At 39.3% G+C, this 26626-nt stretch overlaps 1 protein-coding gene across 1 annotated transcript in view; it reads left to right on the forward strand.

Moving 5' to 3' along the window:
* Positions 1 to 438: 438 nt before the first annotated feature.
* TMEM131 (transmembrane protein 131) overlaps positions 439 to 26626 on the forward strand; it is a 104563-nt gene continuing 78375 nt past the window's right edge. The window contains exons 1-2 of the mRNA XM_054817781.1: positions 439 to 669; positions 21074 to 21135. Coding sequence (XP_054673756.1) covers positions 510 to 669; positions 21074 to 21135 — 222 coding nt within the window. The 5' untranslated portion in view covers positions 439 to 509. The remainder of the gene's footprint in view (positions 670 to 21073; positions 21136 to 26626) is intronic.

The raw sequence follows: 26626 nt of genomic DNA on the forward strand, positions 1-26626 counted from the left end.
GACAGCGACACCCGAACTCTTCAAAAGACAGGGAGAGGGGAGCACTAAAGAGGCGGGATGACCCCACCAGATCAGCGAGCACCTACAGAAGGCCTAAAATCACATTTAAACAACAAAACAAACCAAAACAAGCACACTCCCTGAGCTCTCTGCCCGGGACAGAAGAAAGCGGTAGCTTGCCCGCACTTAAAATGGCACCTGCTTCCGCCCTCGCCTGGTTATCCCCGCCCCCTCAGGCAGGGGGCGGGGCGGCAGCGGGTACGCGCCTCTGTGTGCGTGTGCGCGCCCGCGGCATGTCCCCGCGGGCGCACGCGCGCCGCGCTGGCCACCCCCTCCCTCCTCCCCCCCCCCTCCCCCGTCCTCCCGTGACACACGCGTCAGGAGACGCAGCGCGCTGCAGGGTGCTCGCTCCTCCCCGGCTCCGCCCCGCCCATCCCCGAGTTCCTCCGCGCGCGCGCGCCGTAGCCCTGCCGGAGAGACGGCGGACCCGCACCGGCTGCGGCAGCGCGATGACGGCGCGGCGGGAGGCGGCGGTGGCGGCGGCGGCGGCCGCCGGCTGCCACGGCTCCCCCTTCCCTCGCGCCGGCAGGTGGGCGGCTGCCTGGCGGGGTGCGGCGCTGCGCTTCGCCTTGGCGGTGCTCATCCACACAGCCCGGGCCGAGAAGGAAGGTGAGACCCAGATTTCCTTTCCTTTCTTGTCCTTCCCTTCTTCCTCCGGCGGCGGTTGCGGGGCCGCTGGCGGCCGCGGCCCGCGCGCTCCCCGCTGGCGATTGTGGCGGGGGGGGAGGGGGGGTGAAGCCGGCGCGGACGCTTGCGGGGGGCGGCTGGTGAGGCCCTCGGCCTTGGCGCCCCTTCCCCCTCGGCGGGGCTGCCGGGTCCCGCTGTCCGCCGTGCGGCTGCCGCGCGGGGAGTCGCTGGCGCTGTCGTCGTGTCCCGTACCCGTCCGTGTCCGTCCCCGTCCGTCCCCCCCCCCGCCCCGCCTCGACTACCGGGGTGCGCCGGCGGATCTGCGGGTGTGGGGGGGTGTGTGATGGCGCGGGGGGAGTCGCTGACATTGGGGCGAACTTGGTGGGGTTTGTCCTCCCTGACAGCGGCGGGGATGGAGCTGGAGCTGCCCTTTAAAAAAAAGGAGAGAGAGGGAAAGAAAGAAAGAAAACCCAAAAAGACCCTAAGGCTTTCTGGCGTTGAGCTGGTTTCCCTGCGTCAGGCTTCCAGCAGGAGACCGAGCCAAGCCAAACAGACGGGCAAACCTGCCTGAGAAAGGGCAAAACTGCAGGTTCGGAAGTGACAGCGAAGCCCCCCTTCGCCTCCCCGAACTTTTGACAGGTGTCTGATGCCTTCGCGAGGTCGCTGGCTTTTTCTCCAAACTTTAGTGAAAGTCAGACGGGGACTTTTTAACTTCTAGCGTCTTTGATTTTGGCACATTGTCTTTTCATTGTGGTTTAACAAGGAAAAAAAGCCCCGAGCGAAACACCTAAGCATATTCTGTAGCATTGCTGAGAACAGCTTTCAAGCATTTCCAAGGTGCAGACTCATGGTCTACTTAAAAGTGTGGCTGTGTGGCAGCCTTAAAAAGTAGCAGATAAATGTCATATATTACAGAATCAGGTGAAACAGATTTACTTTGGCTGACACGAGAATTTACTTTTCAACCAAGTTGCTGCACTGGAGGAGGCTATGTTGGAAGGGGATTGAAATGTATCAGGCCAGATGGAGTCCGACAGGATGAAATAGAGTAAGAATAAAAAGAATAATATGGAATAGGAGTTTAGTGAGGAGGCTGTAGTCATGTGTTGAGACCAGACTTGAGGGAAGAAACACATCCTAGCAATGCATGTATCAGAACAAAAGTAGATCTGCCTTTCATTTTCTAATGAAGGGGTCAATTTGAGTAATTTCCTAGTAACTTGTTTTTACAAATACAATGATGGTGATATTAAGATGATAATAAAAGCCAATCAATTTTAAGTCACAGCCACTCTTGTTCACTTGACTCTGTCTTCAGAGAATGTAAAGTTTAGAAAACAGCGTGAAGAAGATAGTGTCCTTGGACTGATGAGAATTTGTAAGTTCTGTCAGTTCAGTGTGCAGTGTCTTGAGGTACTAGAAAAGTTCAAATGCTTCGAAAATACCTTTTTTTTAACTCTGATTTTGATTGCATTCCTTAACATGTAATAGCTTATATGAGTTTATATGCCTTATCAGTGATGTCATATACCAGTATGATGGAATTGATTCATGCCCTAAAAGTTGTAGCAGCAGTTGTAATCAGTGATGTCATATACCAGTATGATGGAATTGATTCATGCCCTAAAAGTTGTAACAGCTGGGGCCATGGTCTGGCTTTGTTCATTTGTGGACGAGATGCTGTTTTTTTCTCTGTGGACTTCCTTGGCATTCCCAGATAAACAAAGGCAGGTTTAGATTCACAGAGTTTGAATGGATGTGATTGAAGTCCTTCAAGAAAGTGGAATAGTTTGATACCATTTCCTCCTATTGATACAGTCTATTACTTAAAACTTAATCCCAGCAACGCTTCTGTAATTTTCAAAAAGTGATTCTCATACAGAACACAGGTTTCTTCAGTCTTTTCTGATTTCTGATACTAATTTTTCTTCCCAAGATTTCTGCTGCTTGAGTGTAGTCTGAGTAGTGCATTTAAGCTTACTAATAAGTCTTGGTTTGGTGTGGGGTTTTTTTGGCTTTGTGGTTTGTTTTTTTTCTGTTTTGTTTTGTATTTTAATTAATCTTTTACGGATTCCTTAGAAGAATTCATTGGTGTTCTGCATATGTGGATCACACATTGAAAACTGTTTTCTTGGAGTTCTTCCTTTTGCTGAGTGCAATGCTCGTTTCTAGCCCTGGATAAAAGAACAGTGGAGTTTTAAAGCAAGACAAAGTCAGTTAGTGACTTGTGAGATCCAGTCCCGCTGGAACTCAATCCATCTGCCAGTCTGCAAGGGGCAGTAACTGAGCATAGGAGAGGAAGGACCAGCTTGGCCAGCAGGCCTTCAGACCAAGGTAAGAGCTCAAAATGAAACACTAGTTCAGAAGAAAGGAGGGGAGGATGTTTTGGGCTCTATCCTTCAGCGCCTTAGCTTCTGCCAGGTTGTGTCAAGTTAAACATAGTATGATACAGTTTAAAAAAAAAAATCTGGAAGTAAGGAAATAGCTAGGAATAGCCTTTCCACCCCCCAAACGTGGACATACATGTCTCGCTACAGCTGCAGGAAGGAAGCTGTGGAGAGGGATTAGAACTGAGGTTGTGCATTCTTGCTCCTGTACTATTTCTACACTGCTGAGTCGAAGGTGACTGTAGTAAGACACGGTGCAGTTTATATTCCGGAGAAGTTGCTACAGAAGAGAAAAATTGTCAGAGGCAGGTGCTTAGGTGAATGATAGGAGTGAGAGAAGAATAGATCAGAATATCACAAAATAAAGTGAAAAATGAAGGTGGAGGACACTATTTTCCTCTTACCTTGCATGTCCGTGAGGAGGAACTGCGGGAAAGATGGAGCTGATGCACAGAAGAGTAATGGTGGCTTCATGCTTCTGTGGAGAAGGAGCAGCAAGCAGTTCTTTATGCAGCTGTCACTAGTAGGAAGAAGATTGATGCTGGAGTGTTCCAGATTGACGTGACTGCTTCTGGTCCCCAATCTTAGTTAAAGAGTTTGAGGGTAAAAATGTGACATAAACAGCTTTGCCATTTGTCTAACAGCAAAAGACAAAACTGAAATCCTTTGTGCATACAAGCTGTAAATCAAACTCACGGGGAACAGTGATACTGCTGTATGCTCTCTATGTGCTACAGAAATAGAACTTGTGGAAAGTATCTGGTATCTGAATAAATATGAGAGCAGCCAAGAAAACTTAAACATCAATTTCAGACTAAACACTGATGTGTGAAATTTTTTTTTTTTTTTTTTTGTCTAGCTGAGTACTTAGTGCCCATGTATTGCTGAGTAAGACTGAGAAGAAAATTGTAGATGTTTGTTTCTCTTGGGAAATCTGTGAACCCATGGCAAAAGAATGATATGGCAGGACGAAAATGGTCCTTTCAGTCTCGGAGAGCCTCTGGCCATCTAGGAGGGGCAAAAATATAATTTAAGAGTTTCTTTTGCAAATACATATGATTTTCAGGCTTTTTGTAAGTTCATCCTTTCCTAGTGTAATTATCACATTCTGTATTGCCACATGGTTTGGGGACAACTTTCAGTTTCTATTTGAGCATGTGTGGGTTTTGTTTTGGGTTTTTTTTTTGTTTGGGGCTCTTACACAACAGCCTTCTAAGCTTCAGGTTGAAGGAAGCCCTAGTAATAGCCTTAAGCCCCATGGTCAGTAAAATATTTTGAAGACAAATGTCTAACATCAGCATGCTTTTTTACCTGAAAATGGTTTTGTCAGTTTTCCTTTATATTCAATGTGTAATTTCCTGTTTTAAAAAAAAAAATCTTCATTTTATACAACAGCATTTTTTTAAAATGCTGCTTTTTATTTGGTCAGCTGACTGAAAGCCTGTTGAGGCTATTTTCATAGTTCTCTTACCTACCCACCTGTTCACAATATTGGTGCAATTAGAACAAGGTTGATATTTAGGCTTGGTTCAATCCCTAACTGTAACTTTTGAGGTTACATCTTAGTGCTGGATCTGGGAAAAAATTCTATTTAAACGTCTAAGATACGATACCAGATAGGTTGATGAAAATGCTGAATCTTCTTTTAGTCTTAAGCTTGACATATTCTATACTAACATCCTAGAAACTAAGATAGTTGCTGGGTGTAAAGTAATCACAGGAGAGTTGAAGGGGAGGTGTCGTCATTAGAACAGTGCACTGGGTTGCTGAATCCACTTTTGTCATTCTGTCTAATCTCCGGCAAGTAGCTTTTTCTTTTTGATTTTTACCAATATCTAAAATACCAATCCAGGGTACTTCATATGAGTATTCAAAGTGGATTAATGCTGGAAGGTAATGTGGGAGAAAGCTTATATATTTAAAATAACATAAAAATCTCTTCACATATACTGCTTGTTTGTCATGTCCTGCAGTCAGAACTAATATAAAGCATGCTGCCATTTATTTTAATGCTAATGTTTTGACCCTGACTTAAAAAGCGATCAAGAAAGAATGACCTCAGTCGAACTGAAAACACTCTAGAAACTGAAGTAGCACATTGAAATCGTGAACAGTGTGAGGAAAACACAGTGAGTAAAAATTGATCATGCTGTCTCACTGTGTTTTCGAAACTTAAGTATGGGAGAGCTGATTAGGTTCACACTATGTCTTTGTGCTCGTGAATGATAAATATTAACCATGTGCTTGGATTGAAAGGTCTCATACTTGTCTGCAGAATCTTTGGGCTAAATTAAATATAAGGAAAAATTGTAATACAATGTACAGGAGGTTGAGACCCCGTGTTCTCCATGAACATCCATATAATCTCAAAATGGTTGCTGTTCCCTCCTCTGCATCTCTTTCTCCCTCGCCAGTCTCCAGTTATATTGCATGTGTGAGGCAGGCTGAGGTACTGTCACCTGTAGAGGTCGATTGAAGGATAGTGTGCTGCAGTTCAGGGCCCTGGATTGTAAGCTCTTGAAGGAACTTGCTCTGTATTTGTATAGTGTACTTGTATGATGAAGCCCCTCCAAAGTTTGCGGAAGTCTATAGACTTTATTTAAAGCTTTCAGTTGTGATTTTTGTGATTGATTGCCAGTATTGCAATATGGGTTACTTTGAGTCACTTGGATACATTTGTGCATGTTAAAATTTCAGCTGTTTGCAGTAAAGCTTGGACATTTGCTGTGTTTTACTTAATTTCAAAACCTACCCAATTTTGCTCAGCTTAAAGCGATACATGTTATGATTCCATGGTGTGTTTTACTAAGTTTATATGTATAAAGAATCTTTCAAACTGTAAACTTGGTAAATCGTCTGGAAGTTTGACAGTGAATGGTGGATGTTGTGGTTCATGCATAACCAGCAGTAAAAGTTGTGTGACTGAAGCTCAGGCTAGAACCAGTTTGGTTTGTTCCTGTGTCTGTGTGTTCAGCAAGACTAAAAATCAATGAAGATCTGTTTTATTTCTCTTGCTAGTAACTGCTGTCCAGTGTGATGCCTCTGACTCAGTCTACAGCATGAACTTACCTGGGTGTAACAGGACCTGTGAGAAGGTGTCTTCTTTTCTTTAAAAGACAGAATCGGAAGTAAATCTGTACTCTTCATGGTAATAAGTGGGGATACTCAGAACTGGACAGGGTAATACTTTGAGCAGCCTGCTCTAACTGGTCCCACTCTGAGCAGGTGATTGGTCTGGGGGCCTCTGGGGTCACTTCCAGCCTGTGTTATCCTCTGGTTCCAAAAGGTGAGCGCATTGGGTGCTTATTAGGGAAGCAACCGATTCAATCCATTCACCTGTGGTAGTCACCAAATTGGAGTTTAAACTACAGCTGTTTTAAAAAGCCTTTCTGTTTTTTCTAAGAATTTGTGTTATTATTTCAGCTTTTTTAATACCAAGGTAGAGGATGCAGAATTTCTTCTTGCATAGAATCATAGGGACTACATCAGTGTGTTGCTGAAATGGCCTTTATTTTGTGATTGACTTGTTTGGCATTAGTAACCTAGTTTGTTAATTTGGAAATAGAAACATAGTTTACTCGCTGTCTCCCACCTTTTTTTATATGGAGGAATTGTTAATAGTCCAGATATAGAGGCAGTAATTCTTGCCACTGACTTCCCTTTTTCCATTTTGTAAAGCTTGTAAACTGAAAATGTAGATGCCTGATTTAGGAAATCAAAGGAACCAATGACCATGAGAGTTAAAGGGGAGGTATTTATCTTTCTAGTCATACAGGCAAAGAATAATCTTGTGTCAGATATGAGTTTGTTAGAGGCAGCTGGTACAATTTTAACATATGATGCAGGAATGTTGGGTATTTCTCTTTTCTGAAGTGTCTGTATGGAATAATTAGTGATTTACTGACTGTAGCAAGGATGTGATGCAGCATCTTCATTTAACACTTTCACATCTGTTTTTAACACTTTCTGATAAGCAGGCTTGGATAACTTGTGCTCTGGAATATTAAAGGGATTAAACTAGGATTGTGTGCACTCATGCTCTCTATTTTTAAAAATCTTGGATGTAGTGGAGAAATAGCAAAGAGGTGAAGGATTGCAGTGTAATTCTACTCTCTGAAGAGGAGAAAAAATTGAGGAGTTTTACACTAGTTTGAGATTTTACTGCTATGCTTACCAGATCTCTTTCTTAGTAAGACTATCATAGAGACATTTTAATACCTCTCCTCCTACTGCTTGGCATGCATAGCAGTAGAGAACCATCTGAGAACAACTGGAGTTTTACTGTAGTTAGTGAATGGTTTTAGGGATACCTGAATGAAATGTAATGGAAGGGGGTGTGTAGGAAATGAAACTATGTACCTAACAGCTCCTTCTGTCTAGGTACTGAATGAAGTTACAAAATGTTATTTAATAGAACTGTTTAGCTGACTGTAATACAACATGCTTAGGTTTTTAAAGTTATTTGACCAATGTAGCCATTAACATTGCTTCATAAAGCAATCTGCCTTAACAGTGATGCCTATCTGAGGTTTTGGTGGGGTTTTTTTCAGTTGAATATCTAGATCTATGTTGGACTGTACAGATTTGGTGTGATAGAATGTGCACAGACTTTTTAAAGTTACTTAAAAAAAAATCCCAAACAACAGCTTGGTTATAGGGTGTTTTTTAAAGTTATTTAAGTCAGGAAGTAAAGCTAACAGTGGTGTTAAACAGATTAAGTCACCAGTTGAGGGAGTGATGATGGAATAGGAGACAAAGTTATAGGCAGGCATGGCATTGATTTAAATAATTTGTAACACTTTTTTCCACTAAACCTCTTATATGCCCTTTGATCAACTTCACTTTTTAGATCCATAGATCTGAAGTATAATGGGGTCCTTGTAGAGGAGGGTGATAGTGAAGGAAAAAATGGCTGAGAGAAGTTCTCAAAGAGGAGATTTTTAAAGAGGGAATTTTACCTTTTGAAAATTGAAAGCTTGCTCCTTTCCTTACAGGCATACTCTGTTAGAGACATCTCAAGATAGTTTCTTCAGTGTGAAATTGGGTGACTTCAGCATAGTTGGATGTGACTGGCTTAGGAAATTTGTTTATTTTTGTAATAGATAAGCTGCAGACTGAAAACGTCTGGCTCAGATTGAAGATGGTAGAAGATACTGATATTGAGATAAAGCCATCAGTTATCTTTCATGACATCTGCTTCCACTAGGGGATTTTGGGTCCCCCATTTTAGATATTGATATAGTATGCTAAGTGAATTTAAAAACTGGTTATCTAAAGCTTATAAATAAATATTAAATCATCTAGCAATACAGAAAAAGTCTTAATGAATCAGTGGTTTACAACAAAATACTGTACAAATATTTGCAGGTGGAGTTTGTATATAATGATAAAAATTATCCAGGCAACTACATAAACTGCAGGGTGTTTGGTTTTGGTTTATTCCCAGTAGTGGTTCATGCTCTACTTTGGAGGCTGGTTACAAGGAGTTCGTCCTGGCTCTATTCTGGGACCTGTCCTGCTTAACGTCTTTGTCACTGCTCTGGAGCTGGAGTGTACCAAATCTGGGACCAGTCAGTATGCTAAAGGGCAGGGCTGCGTTTCAGAGGGATCTCCCAGGACAGAGCAATGAGCTGACAGGACCTTCATGAAATCCCAAAAGGACAAATGGAAAGTCCTTTGTCTGGGACAGAAAAAAAACCACTTGCAGGGGATACAAGCTAGAAATGCTGAAGATGAGTCAGCAGTGTACCCTGGCAGCATACAGGAGTGTAGCCACTAGACTAAACAAAGTGATTATTCCTGTTTACTCAGCACTTAATAAACCACACCTAAACCACATCCAGTTTTGTTCTCTTCCATCCCACTGGAAGGCTGCAAAGATGGTTGGTGGGCACATAACCTATGAAGAAGGGCTGAGGAACCCAAAGCTGCATGGAGGTACCTGCTTTGAGGTAGGGGTTCATGAAGAAAATGGATCCAGACTCCTCAGAGATGCATGGCAGGAGCCTGAGAGACAGTGGTCATAAAGTGAAACAGGGTAAGTTTGTTTTGCACCAGGACGTGCCGGTCTGTGATGATCCGAGTAAGAAAGGCACTCAGGCACTGTAAAATATCATTGAAAATGCTATTTATTAGAGCTAACACTATAAAGAGAGAATAGTGTAGATAATCTTCCATCTGTTTTGATGCTGGGAACCGTGAGTTGTGCAAGCATCAAACAGGCCTCCGTCCATGTGCAACATACTGTGCAGACCCCATCCATAGAAAGGGTTACCCCTGATGGTCCTTTGAGCTATTGTTCGATTTCCTTAGAAGAAAACAATTCTATTACTAGTTTCTACTGTCAAGCAGAAAGGGTGCTCACATGAGAACTTCTAGCTGCACCTTTAGATAAAGGCAGGGCCACCCAGGTAGTAAGTGGGAGCTGCCTGCAGGCTCATCCTGCAGCCGGGGGTATGTGCAGCAGAGCACGGGCCTGAAAGCCAGCCCGTACATGCAGCACAGCACAGGCATGCGCCTACTCGGGTTAGCTCTTAGATCACGAACTCCTCGATGTACTATGGTCTTCAGTCAGGATCATTACAATGTTCTGGCTTGACGCAATGAGACCATATTTCACTATGAGGACAGTCAGGGATTGAAACAGCTTCCCTAGAGAGGTTGTGGAATCTCTGTCCTTGGAGGTGTTCAAGGCCCAGCTAAACAAAAGCCTGAGCAACATCGTCCAAAGTCACTGTTCACCGTGCTTCAGCGGAAGGTTGAGCTAGATGACATTATCAGGTCCAATCCACCCTGAATTGCTCTGTCTCTGTGTTTTGGGTCTCACTCATGATCTCAAAAACTAGGTTGGAAGTTGTGATAACTTTGTCACAAATGATGGGAATATCTGTAAGACAGGAGAATTCTGGGTTTCAACGTAACTCCATGGTGAAATCAGTGCTATGGTAGTAGTAATTTAGATATAATTTAGATAGAAGCAGATTGTAATTGGATCCAGGAAGTTCCACGTGTCGCTGCATCACTGAAGAAATGTGATCATAGAATAAAAAAAAGGCCCTGTTGGCCATTCCTTGTTTCTATAGTCATGCATCACATAGGCTTTATTTGTCCCCTAGTTTTCATTCTCTTGAAAATTTTATTTCCACAGGAATATTTGTATCCTTTTTTTTTTTCATGCAAAGGATAGTATAGCCATTAGTTTCCATCTTTGCTAGCTGCTGGCAATATGACAATAAATTGGATTGTGGTTGACATGTTAATATACAAGATGTATTAAAGTAATACTTAACAATCCATGCAACTCATATTATCTGAGGAAATGCTGAAAGATCTGGATATTGAATGTTGCCAGGTTTGGCTGTTCCTTTCTTGTAGCAGGGGACATGCAATACTTGGTCCTTGCTGGAAACCATTTCCTTCTTGTATGTTTGCTTTGGTGTTCTGGACCTGTGTGTAACTTCAGTCTGTGGAGCCATCAATGGGCATAAATGACCGTTATCTAGTGAGACCCTTGCACCCAGCTGTCCTACTTAATGTGGTGATAGAAAGCACTGAAACACTTCTTGCACTCTGAATATAAATATAAGATAAGAAAGATGTGTAGGGAACTTTTATATTATGATATAGCTGCTTTTGTATTATCATATAGCTTGCCAGTTCCCTTTCATATAGGTTAACTAGGTCATGATCTGCCCGGATACCTTTGGCTTAACTGTATCTTCCAAAATAATGAAAAGATGAATAAATTCATTGGTTTGGGGGAAACCTGTTTATGTCTGATACTGAAGGAAAGACTGCTTTCATTGACAGGGACTGAATCTTCACAGTTGAAGTTACTTTGCCAATTAGTACTACTGAATATTATTATCTGATGGAGAAAAGACTGAAACAAACTTGCAGTTCATCAGGGAAAATTTGATCAGACTTCCAGTACTTGATGAGTCCCATGAATTCTTCCTTTGATTAAATTGAATTTCTCTAGGGAAAAAGACATTAGAGTAAGGAACTCAGAAATTGAATAAAAAATTATTTATTTAACATGATTTAATTGTTCTTTAAAAATACTGGTATCAGGGAAGAAAATTCTAATGCTGGAGGGCCATTTAATCTAGCAAAGGTATGCATCTGGGTTGAGACTTGGTGCTAGGCATGTCAAAGTAGAAACGAGAGGTATTTTTGAGTGAAGATAATTGACTGTTGTCTTAGTTAAGGGGCAGCTTAGTGATGTGGTGTATTTGCAGTCTTTAAAGTAGAATTAGATGTCTCTTCAAAACGTGTTCTGTAACTAAGCCTAAGGCTTTGGAATTATTGGGTGAAACTGTGATCTGTGTTGTGCAGGGTGTCAGCCTAGGTCATGATAGCAGTTTCTGAAGGAGTCTGCCCAGAAGAGATTGTTTATTTACTTCCGAGGGGAGTTTCCAAGGTACTTTGGGTAACTGAATTGAATTTCTGCAGTTAAACATACTTAGGTATTTCATTTCCGTATGCCTGCTTGCACCTTTAATTTCTTATTAATGTTTTCAGATTTTTTCCCCCTCAAACTGGAATTTCCCCATTATGTTTCATTCTTCTTGCTCTATATTTTATCTTTTTTCAAAACTTGCTACAGTTGTTCTTCTCCACCCATTTGTTTTCTGGCTTTATCAGACATTGTGGCCATCTTTTTCCTTCTGGTCTGTGTTCCTGCATGGCAAGTCAACAGACCGCTTTGCTAAATGATCAATAAGTAGCATTACTGCCACATCATTAACACTATGGCTTTAATGTTAGGCTTTTTCTACCTTTTCTTGACCTTTGATCATTGTATTTATAGATTTGGTATGGTAGCTGGTTAAGTATTATAGTGCTGCTCTTTTACTTGTCCTCCAGGCTTAATAGGTGTTTTCAGTGGACACTTCAGTAACAGTGGCGACATGAGCACGGAGAGGGTGGAGATACTGTGCTCCTCCCTCCTAATGATTCTTCTTTCCAGTTATAATTTAGTCTTAACCAGGTTGCAAGTGTTATGCAGCAAAATCTAAATTAATGTGTTGTCCAAGTTCCCTTATTCTTCTATAAGTTTGTGAAGTTATAGCCTGAAAAGTGACTTAAAAAAAAAAAAAAAAAAGGAGGGAGGGGAATCAGGGCGGGGAGGAGAGCAGAACTCTGTCACTCTGTAAGCCACTGTTGCTGTGTCATAATGTTGGTTAAGATGAGTGATACAAAGGATCCTCTGTGGCCGGTAGCAAGTTAGGAGTGAGGACAGAAAACTGAGCCGTGTCCACAGAACATAGCTGTAGCTCTTACCAGATTGGAGTCACATTGCCAGCAAGACATTTAGATGTTGGGAGGTACCTGTCTGGTGCTGTAGTCTTCCTCTTCTGTGGGGTTTTTAGGAAACTCTGAAAATCCCATCCACCTTCCTCTTTTCTACAGTGTATGCAACAATTCTTGCTCTCTGTGTAGGTTTATTAAGGTCATTAATCAGCCTGGATGTACCGTTTAAGTAGATCTTTGCACTGTGTGCAAGTTTGGAAGGCTGATGTTAATGGCAATAGCGACAATTATTGTCAGTTAATGCATTGTTCTCCTGAGGCTGCAGAATCTATGAACTGACTGCCATTTCTTGTAAACTACATTTTAAATGTTTCTAGATGCTGAAAAGGTTAGAATTCCAATAATCTATGTTATCGGTGCACACATCCATTTGCAGTGCTACATGAGTAGTAAAACTTACAGCCACAATTTGAAGTTTCTGATCTAAAATTTGAGAACTAAAGTGTGGTGAAGATTTAAGAATAGTTTGGAGGGGCTGCTGCTTTCCATCCTTTCATTGCAGGACAGGTTATCTTGTTTTTGAGGCTAGTTACAATTATTTTTGTCAGTACAAGCTCAATAATGATAAATTTATAGAGATATAACCTAATTTAGCATATTTTTAAAATTTTAAAATATTTTAAATCACCATCATTAGAAAGAATAAAAAGCTATAATTTGTATGGCTCACAGCCAGAAAAAAGGGTACTATTTGCAGATGTTGGGTTTCTCTTTAACATCATTTTAATTTTTTCCCTCTCTTTAAATGATTTACGAGAAGTTTCCATGAGTGTCAGAAGTATTGTTCTCTTTGGCTTAAAACTGATGTGTGCTAAAGTCTTTCTCCAGATGAGAGATTTATGTCTCTTCTCTTTTTCTTTTTTTTTAAATTCATTTAAAAATAAGTGTTCTCATTCACACACATCCCCCCCCCCCCCCATGAAATCTTCATGAAAAAACAGAATTGGATATTATTTTATTTCCTGAGAAGTGTTTTGGAGCCAGCAATTAAACGTCTTTGGAGGAACAGATGAAATTATTGAAATGTGTAAAAGTAAAGCACCAACTTAAAGCAAATGGTTTTAATAGGTATTTTAAAGCATGTAGCAACTTTTAAAGTGAAGTTTTGTGATATTTATTGCTTCCATTTGAAATAGACCATTTTGGTCAGTGGCAGATAACTTTTAAAACTCTTGTTACAAAAAATTCAGATTAAAATAAAAATTGCTGTAGCTGAAGTGGATGAAAATGCAAAGTTCTGTAAGGTGGAAATACAGGCTGAATACAGAATAAGCATCTGAGAATAAAGGTATTCGAATAATGTGTGATTCTTTTTTCTGTCCATCTAAAAATAATGTAATTTTCTTAGAAAAATAACTAATGAAAGCAGACTGCTAGGTGTAGTATGTGTTACTTTCAGTGAGCTTTTTTGTTTCTAGGTATGTTTCTATAGTTTTATTGCAAGGATACATCTATTACACAACACATCCAACCAGTTCAAACTCTGTAAAAGAAGCTTTCAAGCGGTTACACCATCTTCTGAAGCCTGAAACAAATGTCGTGAGCGAGGTGTGTGAACTGCATCTTCAGGATGGAGACTCGCTTTCTTCCTTTCTCAGACTAAGCGGTAGTTTCATTGTCTGTCTGGGGCCTGCGTTCTGAATCAGAGTGGTGCTGTCACTTTCTGTTTTGTGGCTTGCTTTAAAAACTGAATTGATCGCTGAATTCCTAAAAATCTGCATCAGCCTTAACTAAGGGGAAAAGGGATGAGTGGATGAAAGCGATGTGACAGCTCTCCTTACTAGGAAAGGGCTTCGCTGTGTAAAGAAGCCTGTCTTGTGTCTAAAGTCAGAAATGACACAAGTAAGTTAGTGAAAGATTGTATGCAGACTTAATTGGGTAACAGTGTATACACTCAAATTTGTAGTGTTGTGTGCTGTAAAATGCAAATTATTTGACCTTTTTTCCCCCCTCACTGTGGAATAGTGAGTCATGCACTCAGGTATTGCGGTGCAAGTGATCTACTGTCTCTGTTTAGCTTGTACTAACTTGGGCATAGGTTGGTGCATATGAACTTATTTGAGTATGTGTTGTGTAAAGTCATGCAAGTAATTTTTTATAATCAGTAGTACAAAATGAGGTTTTTAATGAAAATTCTATCTTTGTTATTTAACTTAATGCATTTCTTTTTCATTTCATATGATGATTAAAGTACATTGTCTAGGAATGTTTCTATTTCAGCTAAAATGTAAACAGAAAATAAAAATTTAGCAAGATGGCTTTTTGAGGGATGGTAATTAGGTGTTTTAATAAGGAAAAAAGACTTGGTATATTTCTATATAAAAAGACTTCAAAGTGAGTTATTTTCGCATATGATCTGTATTAGTTTGTGTGTATTTACTGTCTTGGCTGTGATGGCTCTTCCTGAGGTCGGTTATTATCCGGTTCCTTTTGTTGTGGACTACTGGAAAAGAAACAAATGAATTGGCTATGTAAGCTCAAGAGAATTTAGCTGGAAAGGAAGCCTGTGGGCTGGTGGTTCTCTCTTTTACATTTCCAGTGAACAGTCACCTGTTGGGACGTAGGCAGAAATTCAGGCTGATGGCTACACTGACTCTCCCATCTTGGAGAACAGGCCTTTCTTTAAACAGCTTTTATTGTGTTGAACACTGAACTGGGATGTGTTTCTTGAGGCTCACCAGACTTTTGTTTTCTTGAAGCCTATAAAAATGGTGGCTTGTATTACACTGTAATGCTGTTTTTTCTTTATCCGTATAGTATTTAAGTTTTTACAACGTGATTTTCCTCCCATAATAATGTTATTTTATCATTCTATATCCACCTGCCTCTATTTCACATGATGCTCAGTTTTCCACTGTTCAAGGATGATTGAAATTGTGTGATTGTGCATAAGCAGTTAATTTGTAGTCAAAGCTTTAAAACCAACTCGTCCAGTTTTAGTTGTGCTGTTTAACCGGTAGTGATACAAATGCTGTAATTACAATTACATAGACAGAAGTGAATGACATTTAGCACCCTGTAATTGACTCATGCGGTTATAGTTACCTTGAAGTGAGCTTAGTCATTAAGACAAAGGGTTAGGAATTGAACTTTTAAAAAACTTGGTGTGAATTAGGAGAGATTTAAATAATCAATCTGGCCCTGTTTTATTAAGTTGGGACACTATTTCCAGAATTTGGGGAAAATTCATAGACTAGATGATACCAGGTTGTATAACTACAGCTTATAAGAAAATTGGTTTAGACAAGAGTTAAGGGAGTAAATGTTCTTATAAGCATGTAAAAGCATATATAATGATGATTAACATAAAAATAAAAGAAGGTACTGTATTCTGGAGAACTAAATAGTATTCCAGAATAGTGTTTTTATAAGCATATATGCCAGAATATATGTTTCCATTGAAATGAAGAAATTGACAGCGGCTAAAGGAAAGAAAAATTTCACAAAGCTACCTTAAAAACCAGACCTCAGTCAGAAGTAGGCCTCATAACCTGTGAACCATGGAGAATTTTTTTTTTATCGTTGCGCACCAAGAGTCTTGGCATAGTCATTGGTCTCACATTACATGCAAATTTATTCTGTTATGTGTAATTCAGGCACATCTAAAGATTGATGTTGGCTAAAGTGATTTTAATATTAAGTTTTGGGTTACTTTAGAGAAGTGTGGGATTTTAAAATTTTCTTCTGATTACTTGATGCTTTATAGGTCTGTACTTTTCTTATTTTAAGCTAACATGTAAAAGGCTGGGACCAGAGACAATAAAACCAGAAATGTGTTTGAGCAAAACTTGGCTGCTAGCTGTGTAAACTTGTGAGAAGATGCTGATTAAGCTTTGAGAAATTTAAGTGAGTTCAGTATCTCTTTAGGCCACTGTTGTGTCCATTTTTATTACTTCAGATATTTATCATTGAGCACTGTGATATTGTTGGAAAGAGCAGGGGAAAGCATTTAGAAATCTACTGGTAATAATGACTAGATAGTGTTTTTACTGTTCCAGAAAGCTGTGGTTTGGGGGCAGGGATTATGGCTGTGGTGATGTTGTTTGTTTTGCCATTTTTTAAGGAGTTTGGAAAAGTTTAGAAAAGTTTAGAAAATGCTCTCTGTAGAAAAAAGTGCTTTGGAGCAAGTGGAAAGACCTACATTCACAGCTCTTTTTCTGATACCTTTTACAAGCTTTTCATAGAGAGGCTGGCTTAAGCAAAGAAGTTGCACTTTAAAGGCTGTAAATTGAAAACAAACAGAAGTTGAAACTTAGAGTAATTGTAGTGTTTGCTGTTGCTTGTATCAATTCTGTTAATAGTGACCTACTGTCTGAAAAGAAGAAACCAGGGTACGCAAGCTAGAAGCTGGAAAAATTTGACCCTGAAATCACTTAATATCCTAGTAGTGGGTGTGACTGAAAATTGTCATGGATTCTCATGAATTTGATAAATTTGCTTCTTGGGGGTGCTTGAAAGGATAAAGGTTTTCTGCTGAGAGGGATCTGTGTATACCTCTTAGAAGAAAATATTCTGTTTGGCAGAGGCAAGGAGGAGAGGAGATGGTGATTCTCCTGGCCTTGAAATCTGTGGATATGAATCTTCATCCTATTCCTTCTGTGGGCCCCCAACATGCTAATAGCATTTAAAGTTTGACTAATAACTATTATAATCAGCCTTCAGGCCTTCAATTGCCTGCAGGGTCAGGAAGAAATTATTTTCCTAATGTGTAATTTGGCTTCTTGACCGCTGATTTGCACAGTGGCAGATCACGCTGTGACAGCTGAAATGCTTCCTACCCCAAATGTTACGTTGTGCCCCCTCGTAGCAGTTGCTAGTCATGTGGCAGGGGTGACCAAAATGGCACAATCAGCAGTTCTTAATTTGCTGCAGTTTACTATTCCAGAGTATTGAAGTATTGGCTACAGTATTAGAGTGATAATGGAGCATGATGGTATCAGCCCAGACTTTGGGCAGAAGTTTTTCCAGGAGAAATTGTGAGGGACTTCGCAGAAAGAGTCATCTTCCTCTGTAGCACGGGGAATGGTTCACCTAATAAAGCATGCCCAAGTGATCTCATACTTAATCTTTTATGGAGTCTTTTGGCATTGGTAATAACCTAGTCTCTATTAGTGACATACATATTTTGTGTAAAAGGACAGAAAAGACTATTTTTTGGATTTGCACTGCAGAAGTTTGTGAACTTACTTAGCTCAGGTAGTACAAGTGCAAATGGTGAGCAACTGCTTCTGATTCTGGAATGGGCAAAAGGAATACCCAGAAGGAAACATTCTGCTATTTGGGCACTGTCTGCATTTGTCCTCTCCGTGGTCCATATTGGACAGTGTGAGAGCTGCTTTTACAGGGATTTGGGTGATTCTTTATGACTCGTCAGTGGAGCTTTTTTAAAATGTAATTGGCTTTGCCTCATTTGAAGGTGACTCGTTGCTTCATCCTGAATTGAGAGTCTGAGAAGTCAGTTGCAAAAACAAGCTTTCATCTCATGAAGATGTAGGTATTTATTTGTCACTTCTTTGTGTCGATGAAATAATGGATAAAGTAGAAAGAAAGGCTGGAAAGTTAGTCTAAAACAGAGTAAAAGGTATAACCACAGAAACTTCATCACAGTCTCAGCTGAGATGTGACTGCTGCGAAATGGCCAGCAGCCAAGCTTTGCAGCGCATCTGACTTCACCTGGCACTGTCATCTGGTCACTGAAAACATTTCTTAAGTGATACAATGATGAATGGCACTTCTATTTAACAGTGTCATCCACTCAAAATGTTCTGTAACATCTGTTGCTTTGTTCATAAGTTGCAACAAAGATGAAATAACTGAAGAGTGGCTGAGAAAGCGTTTGGGGTTTACAGAAGGGCTGCCTGCATTCCAGCTGCTTGGGTAGTAAGCTCTGGCTAGTTTTTCTGAGCTTCTGTGTGTGTTATCCTTGTGGAAGAATTGTTGCTACTTTCTGTTCTTTGTACTTACAGTGCATCATATATATAAAACAGGTTAAAAAGCCTCAGGAAAATACTAAGAATTTGTGATGTGATGAAACACTCTTTCATGTTTTACTGGTTGTTGATAGATTATGAATATAAAAAGCTGTTTTCTAATGAATTTTTTTGTTTGTGCCTGATGTCACAGTCAAATTCTGTCTATTCCTTGTTTCCAAAGCAGAAAGCTAGAAAACAGAAGAATGCCAAAAAGCCCAACCTCAGAGGTGCAATTCCTTTTGACTGTTAGGAAGATGTGCTCGTAACGATAAATTCTTTTCTTAAATTGTGATCGCTAAACTTGCAGTAAAGTACATGAGAAAATGCAATTCCATTCTGGATTTCTCCCTAAATTAAAAATTGATTTTCCCCTCCATATCAGCTACTCTGTAATTTGGGTTTGTCAGGGTTTTTTGTACAGAGGATAGATATGACATTTCTATGAAATTATGATTAACTGTCATACTTTGCTTTTTAACCTAACATGTCAAAACTTCATTTTCTTACGTCTCGTGCTGCAGTCCTCTTAAAGATTTTTTTTTGAAGTGGTTTTAAAGACAAAATTAAACAGTGACTTGAATGTTTTACATATGTATTGCCAGTTAAATTTACAAGAATCCACTTGTTCTTTGTTTCTAGGATTAAACTTTAAATTGATAGACCTACTCCAGTAATTTAAGTTTAAAGCCCAAATCTTTATAAGCTGTAGGACTTCATCTTGTAACAGCTGTTTAAATGCTGTTTTGGTTTGTTTCTTCTAATCTCTTGTCCTGTCTTCTGTGTAGTTCTTCAATATAAATGGTTGACCAAACCCTCAGTTCTTGGATTAAGGATGACTTTTGTTTGTTTTGGAAATAATTAAGGTAGAAACAATAAACGCACAAAACAGTTTTCTAAGATATTGTTGATGTGACTGACTAGTACTGCTCATGCCACTGCTAATATTGCAGGACATGCATATTGTTTATAATCTGGATCCCCCCCTTCCCCTCTGTGGTGATTTTCACACTTCCACATGAGCTGGGCTTTTTTCTCAGCCTGTGTCACTAAACAATAGAATTCTGAGGTATGGCAGCTTGGAAAGTAATTGTATAAATTCTATTGTTTGGGGGTTTTGTTTATTTGTTTGGAGGTGTTTTTGCATACCCAAAACGACTTTTGGAGATAACAGCAGCAGTCTCTGTTTTGTGTTAACTTTTACTTTTGGTCATATGAAAGCCAGGTTGTGGAGTTTGTACCTTTTAGGAGAAGGTATCAAAATATGGGGGGAGTCAGGGATGCAGAATGGGATGTGCAAACAGTGATATTTTAAATAGCAGATTGAATTTTGGCTGCTGAGTGAGGTGTCACTAAAGCAGCCAGTGAGGAAATGCTTGGGACAAATATGTGTCCAAAATACTGTTTCTCTGTGTGGTACGTGCCTTTACTCCTGTCTGCCAGTAATGCTCTTTCCTTACTTTTTTGCTTTCTGAAAATAATGTCACTTTATTTTCTTTATTTTTTTTTGTGTCACTTTTCATCATAGACCCAAGTGGCAGTGTTGGTGACCTTATAGTAATTGTTCTTGTTAGAACACTGAGCTTCAAAGTGGGAGATGAAGGTTTAAATCTTCCCCAAATTCTGTCTTTGAGGAGCACACAGTATGCTTCTGCGTGGTGGGAAATCCGTAACCACTACTTGCTGAAGTTGTTCCTCTGTGTGGAAAGATGGGTGTTATCACTCTCTCAACTTCATCTAGCTGAATGGTACAGGCAGTCATGGAATAAGGTTGTAGGGTAGGGAGGAGTCATTTACAGAGTTGTTTGGTTTTTTTTTTTTAATACACTTCTCTGGTTTGAAGTTGTTACTGTATTTTATTCTAAAGACCTGCTTTTGTGTGTGTGAATAGTTTTTTGGGGAGTAAAATTTAGACCTCTCTGAACTTTTCGTTCCTCTCTAACTCATGTTCCTTCTTGTACAGATTATTATATTTTACAGGAAGGGCAATGCCCTTATTTCTTTGTCTTTAAAAGAAAGTAGCGTTCCCTACGTTTTGAGAGGAACTGAAGAACAATTGCCTGACCAAACATTTAGAGGAAATGAGTGGAGGAGGAATGCTTAATTTGAGGATCCTATATGTGACTGAGGCACAAACTTTTCATCGAGTTTACTCATATGATGCAACTGCTTCTAAACTGTTTCAAATTTACTTACTGTCAAGATGGAGAGAGTTGTTGCCACACTGAGTATTAGGGAACAGTGTGAACAAGGCAGTCCAGGTGTACAATTAAGATTTTTAGATGTATAAATGAAACTGAAAATCCATTTGTAAGTGTCGGAAATTTTTGTGGGCTTAGATGTATTAAACTCAGTTGTTTAGGTACCCAGTCAGTCATATTGGTTGAAGTACTGAATTAGCTTGGTACAACCAGTCTTTGTAGGGAACCTAGAGGAAGTTGTTCACTTTGGAGTTAAACATTTTTATGCCAAAAGACTGATTTGCAAAGTGTGGTGCTTATTAATATGCACATCTTGGAACTGGAGCTCTCAGAGAAAAATTAGTATCACAGATTTGTGTTTGGTATTTCATTAGACTCTGCATTGTAACCTTGGTTTGTCCTAGCTCTATCTACAAAATGAGGTACAGCAGATTTTAGATGTTTTAAGTTCTTTTTAATTTAATAACAAAATGTTTTCCTGTTAAGTTACTTAGTTTTTTGTTTTTCTTTGCAGCTTTCATCCAGTCGGATGGCATAATAGAAATGCTACGTTTTGATGAAGGAGACCTATTGCAGGTATGTAGTCCGATTAAATCATCTGAACTAGCAATGTTTCATCCTCTTTTTGATAGCTGCTTTTTGAAACTCACGGGTGAGTGGATTTTTCAAAATAAGCAAACATCAAACAAGTCAAAAAAACTTTCAGACCTTCTAGAGTTATTTTCAGCAGTATGCTTTGGTGTGACCTGAGGTGCTGGCTCCCTGATCTTTTGTGTTGAGAAACTGGTGAAGTTTACCACAGGTTGTGTCTGGCTTGTTTGTCCAGGTTTTTTTTTTCCTTCAGAAAAACGAGGGGATGCTTTGTGTTTAAGACTCACCTTGATGTAGAGTTGGGATGCGATCAGATAGCACAACTAGAGGAACTGGGAAGTGTTGCAAGATGCCCAAATATAAAGGCAGCCCTTGGGGCCAAGCCTTAAAGAAAGTTCAAATTAATGCAGTGAGGTAATTGCTGTTGCAAATACAGTTTTTTGGGGTATAATGTTGCCATTCTTGTCAGCTTTCTTTTGGCATGAGTCAAAACAGACAAAAAGTTAAAGAATACATGCTGATATTTTGAGATGGTGGTGGTAGTAGTTGGGATGAAATACATAGCAACGTGGCTTGATACTTTAGAGCTACATAGTTCTGAAGTTCTATTGACTAGAATTTCATACACATGCATTTTGTGGATTGTATTTATGTTGAGAATACCTTTTGTTTAAATTCCTTGATGATGTTAGTCCTGGTAGTTGAGAGGGAGGAGAGGAGAAAGAAAAAAGCAATTAATTGTTTAAACAATTGGAACACATGGATGTGACTGTGTTCAACTTCATTCGTTACCAGTGCAGTGCTTAATTTCTAATTCCTATCTCCCATCTAGAACAGTCAACAAATTTAAAAGCTGTATAGTTCTGGGCCTGTGATAATATTATTTGTTTCAGATTTATGAAGGTGTTTTTTCCTTCCCTCCCCCAAAGTTGTTTGGGTTTTTGTTTGATTGGGGGTTTTTTCCTTCTTCCACTGCTTGATCCTTAATGTAAATAAAGAATAACTTGCTATAGATTTTGAGATTACAATGTACAAGGATAAGATCCTTCAAAATTATCTACTTTGGTGTCAGAAAATGTTTCAGTTAAAAACAAACAAACAAAAAACCCCAACACCCCCCCCCCTCAAAAAAAAAACCCCAACAAACCCACAAACAAGCAAACAAAAAAGCCCCAGGTTCCTCATTAAAGAGTTGTTTAGAAGTCATGTGCTAAACACATTCTCATAATAGATGCCTATGTAGTCTTATTTTTGGACTTATAGAGTAGAATGGTGGAACTTTTCCATATAGTGGTTACAGTCTCAATTATTACAGTTTTTGACATAGAATTTCTTTAACTTGCATGGAGATACCACCTATCAGTATAAATATAGGAGAAGAAAATCACTAGACTTAGTTTCTTTTCTTTTACATACTTTATCAGAATATATTTTGTTTGACAAGAGAGGTTTAATAAAAATGACGGACAGGTGTTGGCCCAACTTTTAAGAAAAAAATGATCTAGTTGAATTCACTTACCTGCATTTTAGTTGGTTGTTTGTTTTCTCCCCAGGATTGTGGGTTTTTTTAAAAACTAATTTATTTTAATCTTACAAATCTGAATTAATTTATTTTAACACACTATTGATCACTATAGTTCTGAGGACTAGAAAATAATGTTGCTTCTGTGAACCACCTCAATAATTAATAAAAAGATGGAGAAGTAAAACAGATTGTTAATCATTCCAACTTTATTGCAAGAAGCAACAGAGACAGGGAAATTAGTTTAAATATTATGGTGGGACAAAGTCAAGGAATTCTGGATGTTGCACTGTAAACTTTACAGTGCTTTGGATTGTATTTGGCTGCCACTTATACACTGCTGAATATTTGATTTAAAACAAAGCAAAAGAGACAAAATTTCTAATAAATTGTTTTTATGTTTTATATTACAGTTGTGGCTCTTTAGCCAAAAATACCTACATAAGTGAAACCAGTTCCTTTTAATCAGAATGATACAGCATGTTTTCTCTAGCTTACAATTTATTTGCATTTTTTTTCCTGTAGATTTTAATATGGTGACCTCTTGTGACTACTTACTGCAATTAAAAAATAAACCTAAAGCAAATATTTTGTCGTAAAAACAGATTTACATCTTATGAACAGCAGTTACTAAAGTTTTAAACCTACTGTAATGTCATTGAATGTTTCTCTTTCAGGCTTTCCATAAGTTCTCACAAATGTTTGTTGATTCTAGGTCATACATCATTACAGCACAAATATGATGAAGTAGTAGTAACTCAGTATTGTCTAATGTTATGTCACCTTCAGGTGTTTCTTTTAATATAAAAAATAACTGATTCAGTGCATTAAAATGATTAATAATCATTGAAGTGCCAAAGGCATCTCCAGTCTTGGTTTATTTTTCCCCCCTCAGAGAATTTGATATCTTTACAATGGAAGCAAGCCTTTTTCTTGTTGGAAGGAGTTGCTTTCCAAGTAAGGCAAATCAAATGCCGAGCCTTACATAATTTAATCATTGGGGATTCCTGCCATCTCCCTCCAGATAGGTGAAACACTCCTTATGTCTTTCAATCACATTTTAGGACTTTTGTAGTAAAAAATAAATGAAATGTGTAGGAAAATTGGGTTTGACCAGACTGACTCAGAATTGTTGTTTATTGAAAGAGCATAAATCTTTAAATGTCTAAGTAACCTTGCATGTAGTAAAAATAATCTGGCAGTGGAAACTTCATTGGTTCATGCTAGTGGGTAACAGTAACGAAGTGGAGACTACTTTCTCGGTGTGAACTTCCAGTATGTGGATTAGAAAGTGCTACACCGTGTAGCTTTGCCACCTGTCTTAACAGAGCAAAAGTGGGAATTTTATTCTTTAACATACATGTTTAGATTAAAGGTTTATATCTGAATAAATTTATGCTACTTCTGCCCATGGATTCAATTACCATAATGAGACAATTTCCTAATCCTGTCTATTCTTCACATGCATAGTCCCTGTAAGGACTCAACAATTTTTTGAACTCTTCAAATGATTTATTTCGATCCTGAACATAGGGTAAGAATTGTGTTAGTGTAAATTGTCCATTGCTCAATGCAATGTAGGGTTTGGTTTTTTTCTTCAATGGCAGGCAATTTGCAGATGTCTATATAATTGGTTGACACTTCAGAGTCATAGATTTCTTCGGTTGGAACAGGCCTCAGGAGATCACCTTGTGCTTTCTTCAGGTAGTGTTGTGTGTAGATGGACTAGCCTTGGCAGATGCTTGACTGTTCTGTTCTTAAAACCTCTAGAGAAGTAACTTTCACAAGTTTCCATAAGTGCATATTTGTTTCATGTCTAAGCTGTACTAAAAGACACCTATAGCTTCTTCATGGAAATTTTTAAAAACAACCTGTAACGTTCTTTACTGGATTTTTATTTGTTTATGTAATACTTTAAGCATAGCATTTAATTGGGACATTAGTACTCCAAGGCTTTGAGAAAGGAGAGAGTAGTTGCTTCCCTGTGTAGTAACGCTTGTTTTAGTAATTCCAAAATGAGTTGTAGATTTTTGACAGCATTTTGTTGGTTTGTATGGTTTGTATTTCACTATGTTCTCCAAACACATTCTTTTCTTTAGTGCACTACCACTTAGTCAGTTATTCCCAGTTTTAGATTTGAGCTCTCCTTCAGCTGAACTTTGCTTTGTCAGTGTCAGGTCACCTCCTCCATGTGTCCTGATTATTTGAACCCTTGTCCAGACCTGACAGATGCTTCAAGCCCCTGACAATGACGTCATCTGCAAATATTAGGAGTGCTGAAATAAACTACAACTGTTACTTTTAATAATTTATCCTTTCATGTAAAGCCAGCATACTGTCTCACTTTTTGAGGACTTTATTTTGAAAAGCGAACAGTAAATTTATTTTTCAGAACCAAGTTTTCATTTGCTTTTAGTTCATAAAGGACTGTTTCCCAGGTCATTCTATGTATTGTGAGAGTTCTTGCCTTGGGTATCTGATGTTTTCCTGCACAATGTCGTTGGGGCCACTGTTTTCCAGAGTGAGCGATCTTCTATTCAGACTAAGTGTTTGGAAAGTACTTCTGCTTATGTAGTAGTATTTTTAAAGTAGCATATTCCTACAATGAAAAAGGAAAATGGTAAGACTCTTCAGTGAAATTCTCTTAACATAAATCACTACATTTACCCTTGCTGCAATAATCTTAAGTGTATGAAATGCTTTTTTACAGGCGAGCTCCTAGAAATTATTTTACTGATACTTACTGGTTTGCAGAATAGTAAAAATAGGAGAAAAAGAAAACCTGTGTGATTACATATACTTTATACATATTTGCTGTCTTTGTTCATAAACTGCTGTAAACTGCTAGTCACAAAAGCTGGTAAAGAGAATTACAATGGTCCTAAATGTCAAATAGACAGAACCTTAACATGGCTTGTGGTGGCTTTGCAACGAGGAAGCTGTGGGACTGAGGTACATGCATGGGAATCAGCAATGCTGATTTCTTACTTAAGGGATTTTAGTATTTTCTACACAATCTGTATTTCATTCTGTATGGCACAGTAAAGAAGTATCTTAACAGCAGTGGCAACCATTCAGTTCTGGTGTATCAGTGATAGTGTTTTCAGAGTGTAAAGTTTAAATGTATTTTTTTTATTACCTTGAATTTTCATATTGTACGTTGACTTTTTTAAAAGGCTTTTGATATGATCTCCATTGATATCCATATAGCCAAACTGCTAAGATACAGACCTCATAAGTGAGCAATAAAATGGCTGGACCATTGACCTCAATGGGTGTACTCTATGGTACGAAGTTCAGCTGGCAGTTACCTGTCATGAAGCTTGATATTGAGGACAACACTGCTTCATGTCTTCATTAGCAGCCTTGATGGTGGTATAGTGAGTACTCTCAGTAAGTTTGTGGGTGCTACCAAATTGGGCAAAGTAGTTGATACACTGGAAGGCAAAGCTGCTATTCAGAGGGACTTTGGCAGGCTGACAGGAGCCTCATGACATTCAGCTAAGGCAAATGGAAGTCCTGCACCTGGGAGAGAATAAACCTGTGTAACAGACAGGCTGGGCAGGGACTGGCTAGACAGCAGCACTGCAGAAAAGACCTGGGGGGTCCTGGTAGACAACTAGTTGAATATTAGTTAGCTGTGTGCCCTTGTAGCAAACAAGGCTGCGAGCCTACTGAACTATATGAAAAAATGTGGAGCCAGAAGATAAGGGGTGTGATTTCCACACCCCTACCCCACCCCTCCCACCCCCTATCACTTCAGGACTTGTGGGGCTGCAGCTGGAGTACTGTGTCCAGTCTGGGCTACCCAGTAGAAGGAAGGCACTGGCATACTGGAGCAAGCACAGCAGAGAGATACCAGGATGATCAGGGACTGGAATGCTTCTCACATTAGGATGTGTTTCTTCAGCCTGTAGAAGAGCAGACCAAGGGGAAAACTAATTGCTGTGGGCA

The sequence above is a fragment of the Grus americana genome, chromosome 1, assembly GCF_028858705.1.
Source record: "Grus americana isolate bGruAme1 chromosome 1, bGruAme1.mat, whole genome shotgun sequence".
Lineage (NCBI taxonomy): Eukaryota > Metazoa > Chordata > Aves > Gruiformes > Gruidae > Grus > Grus americana.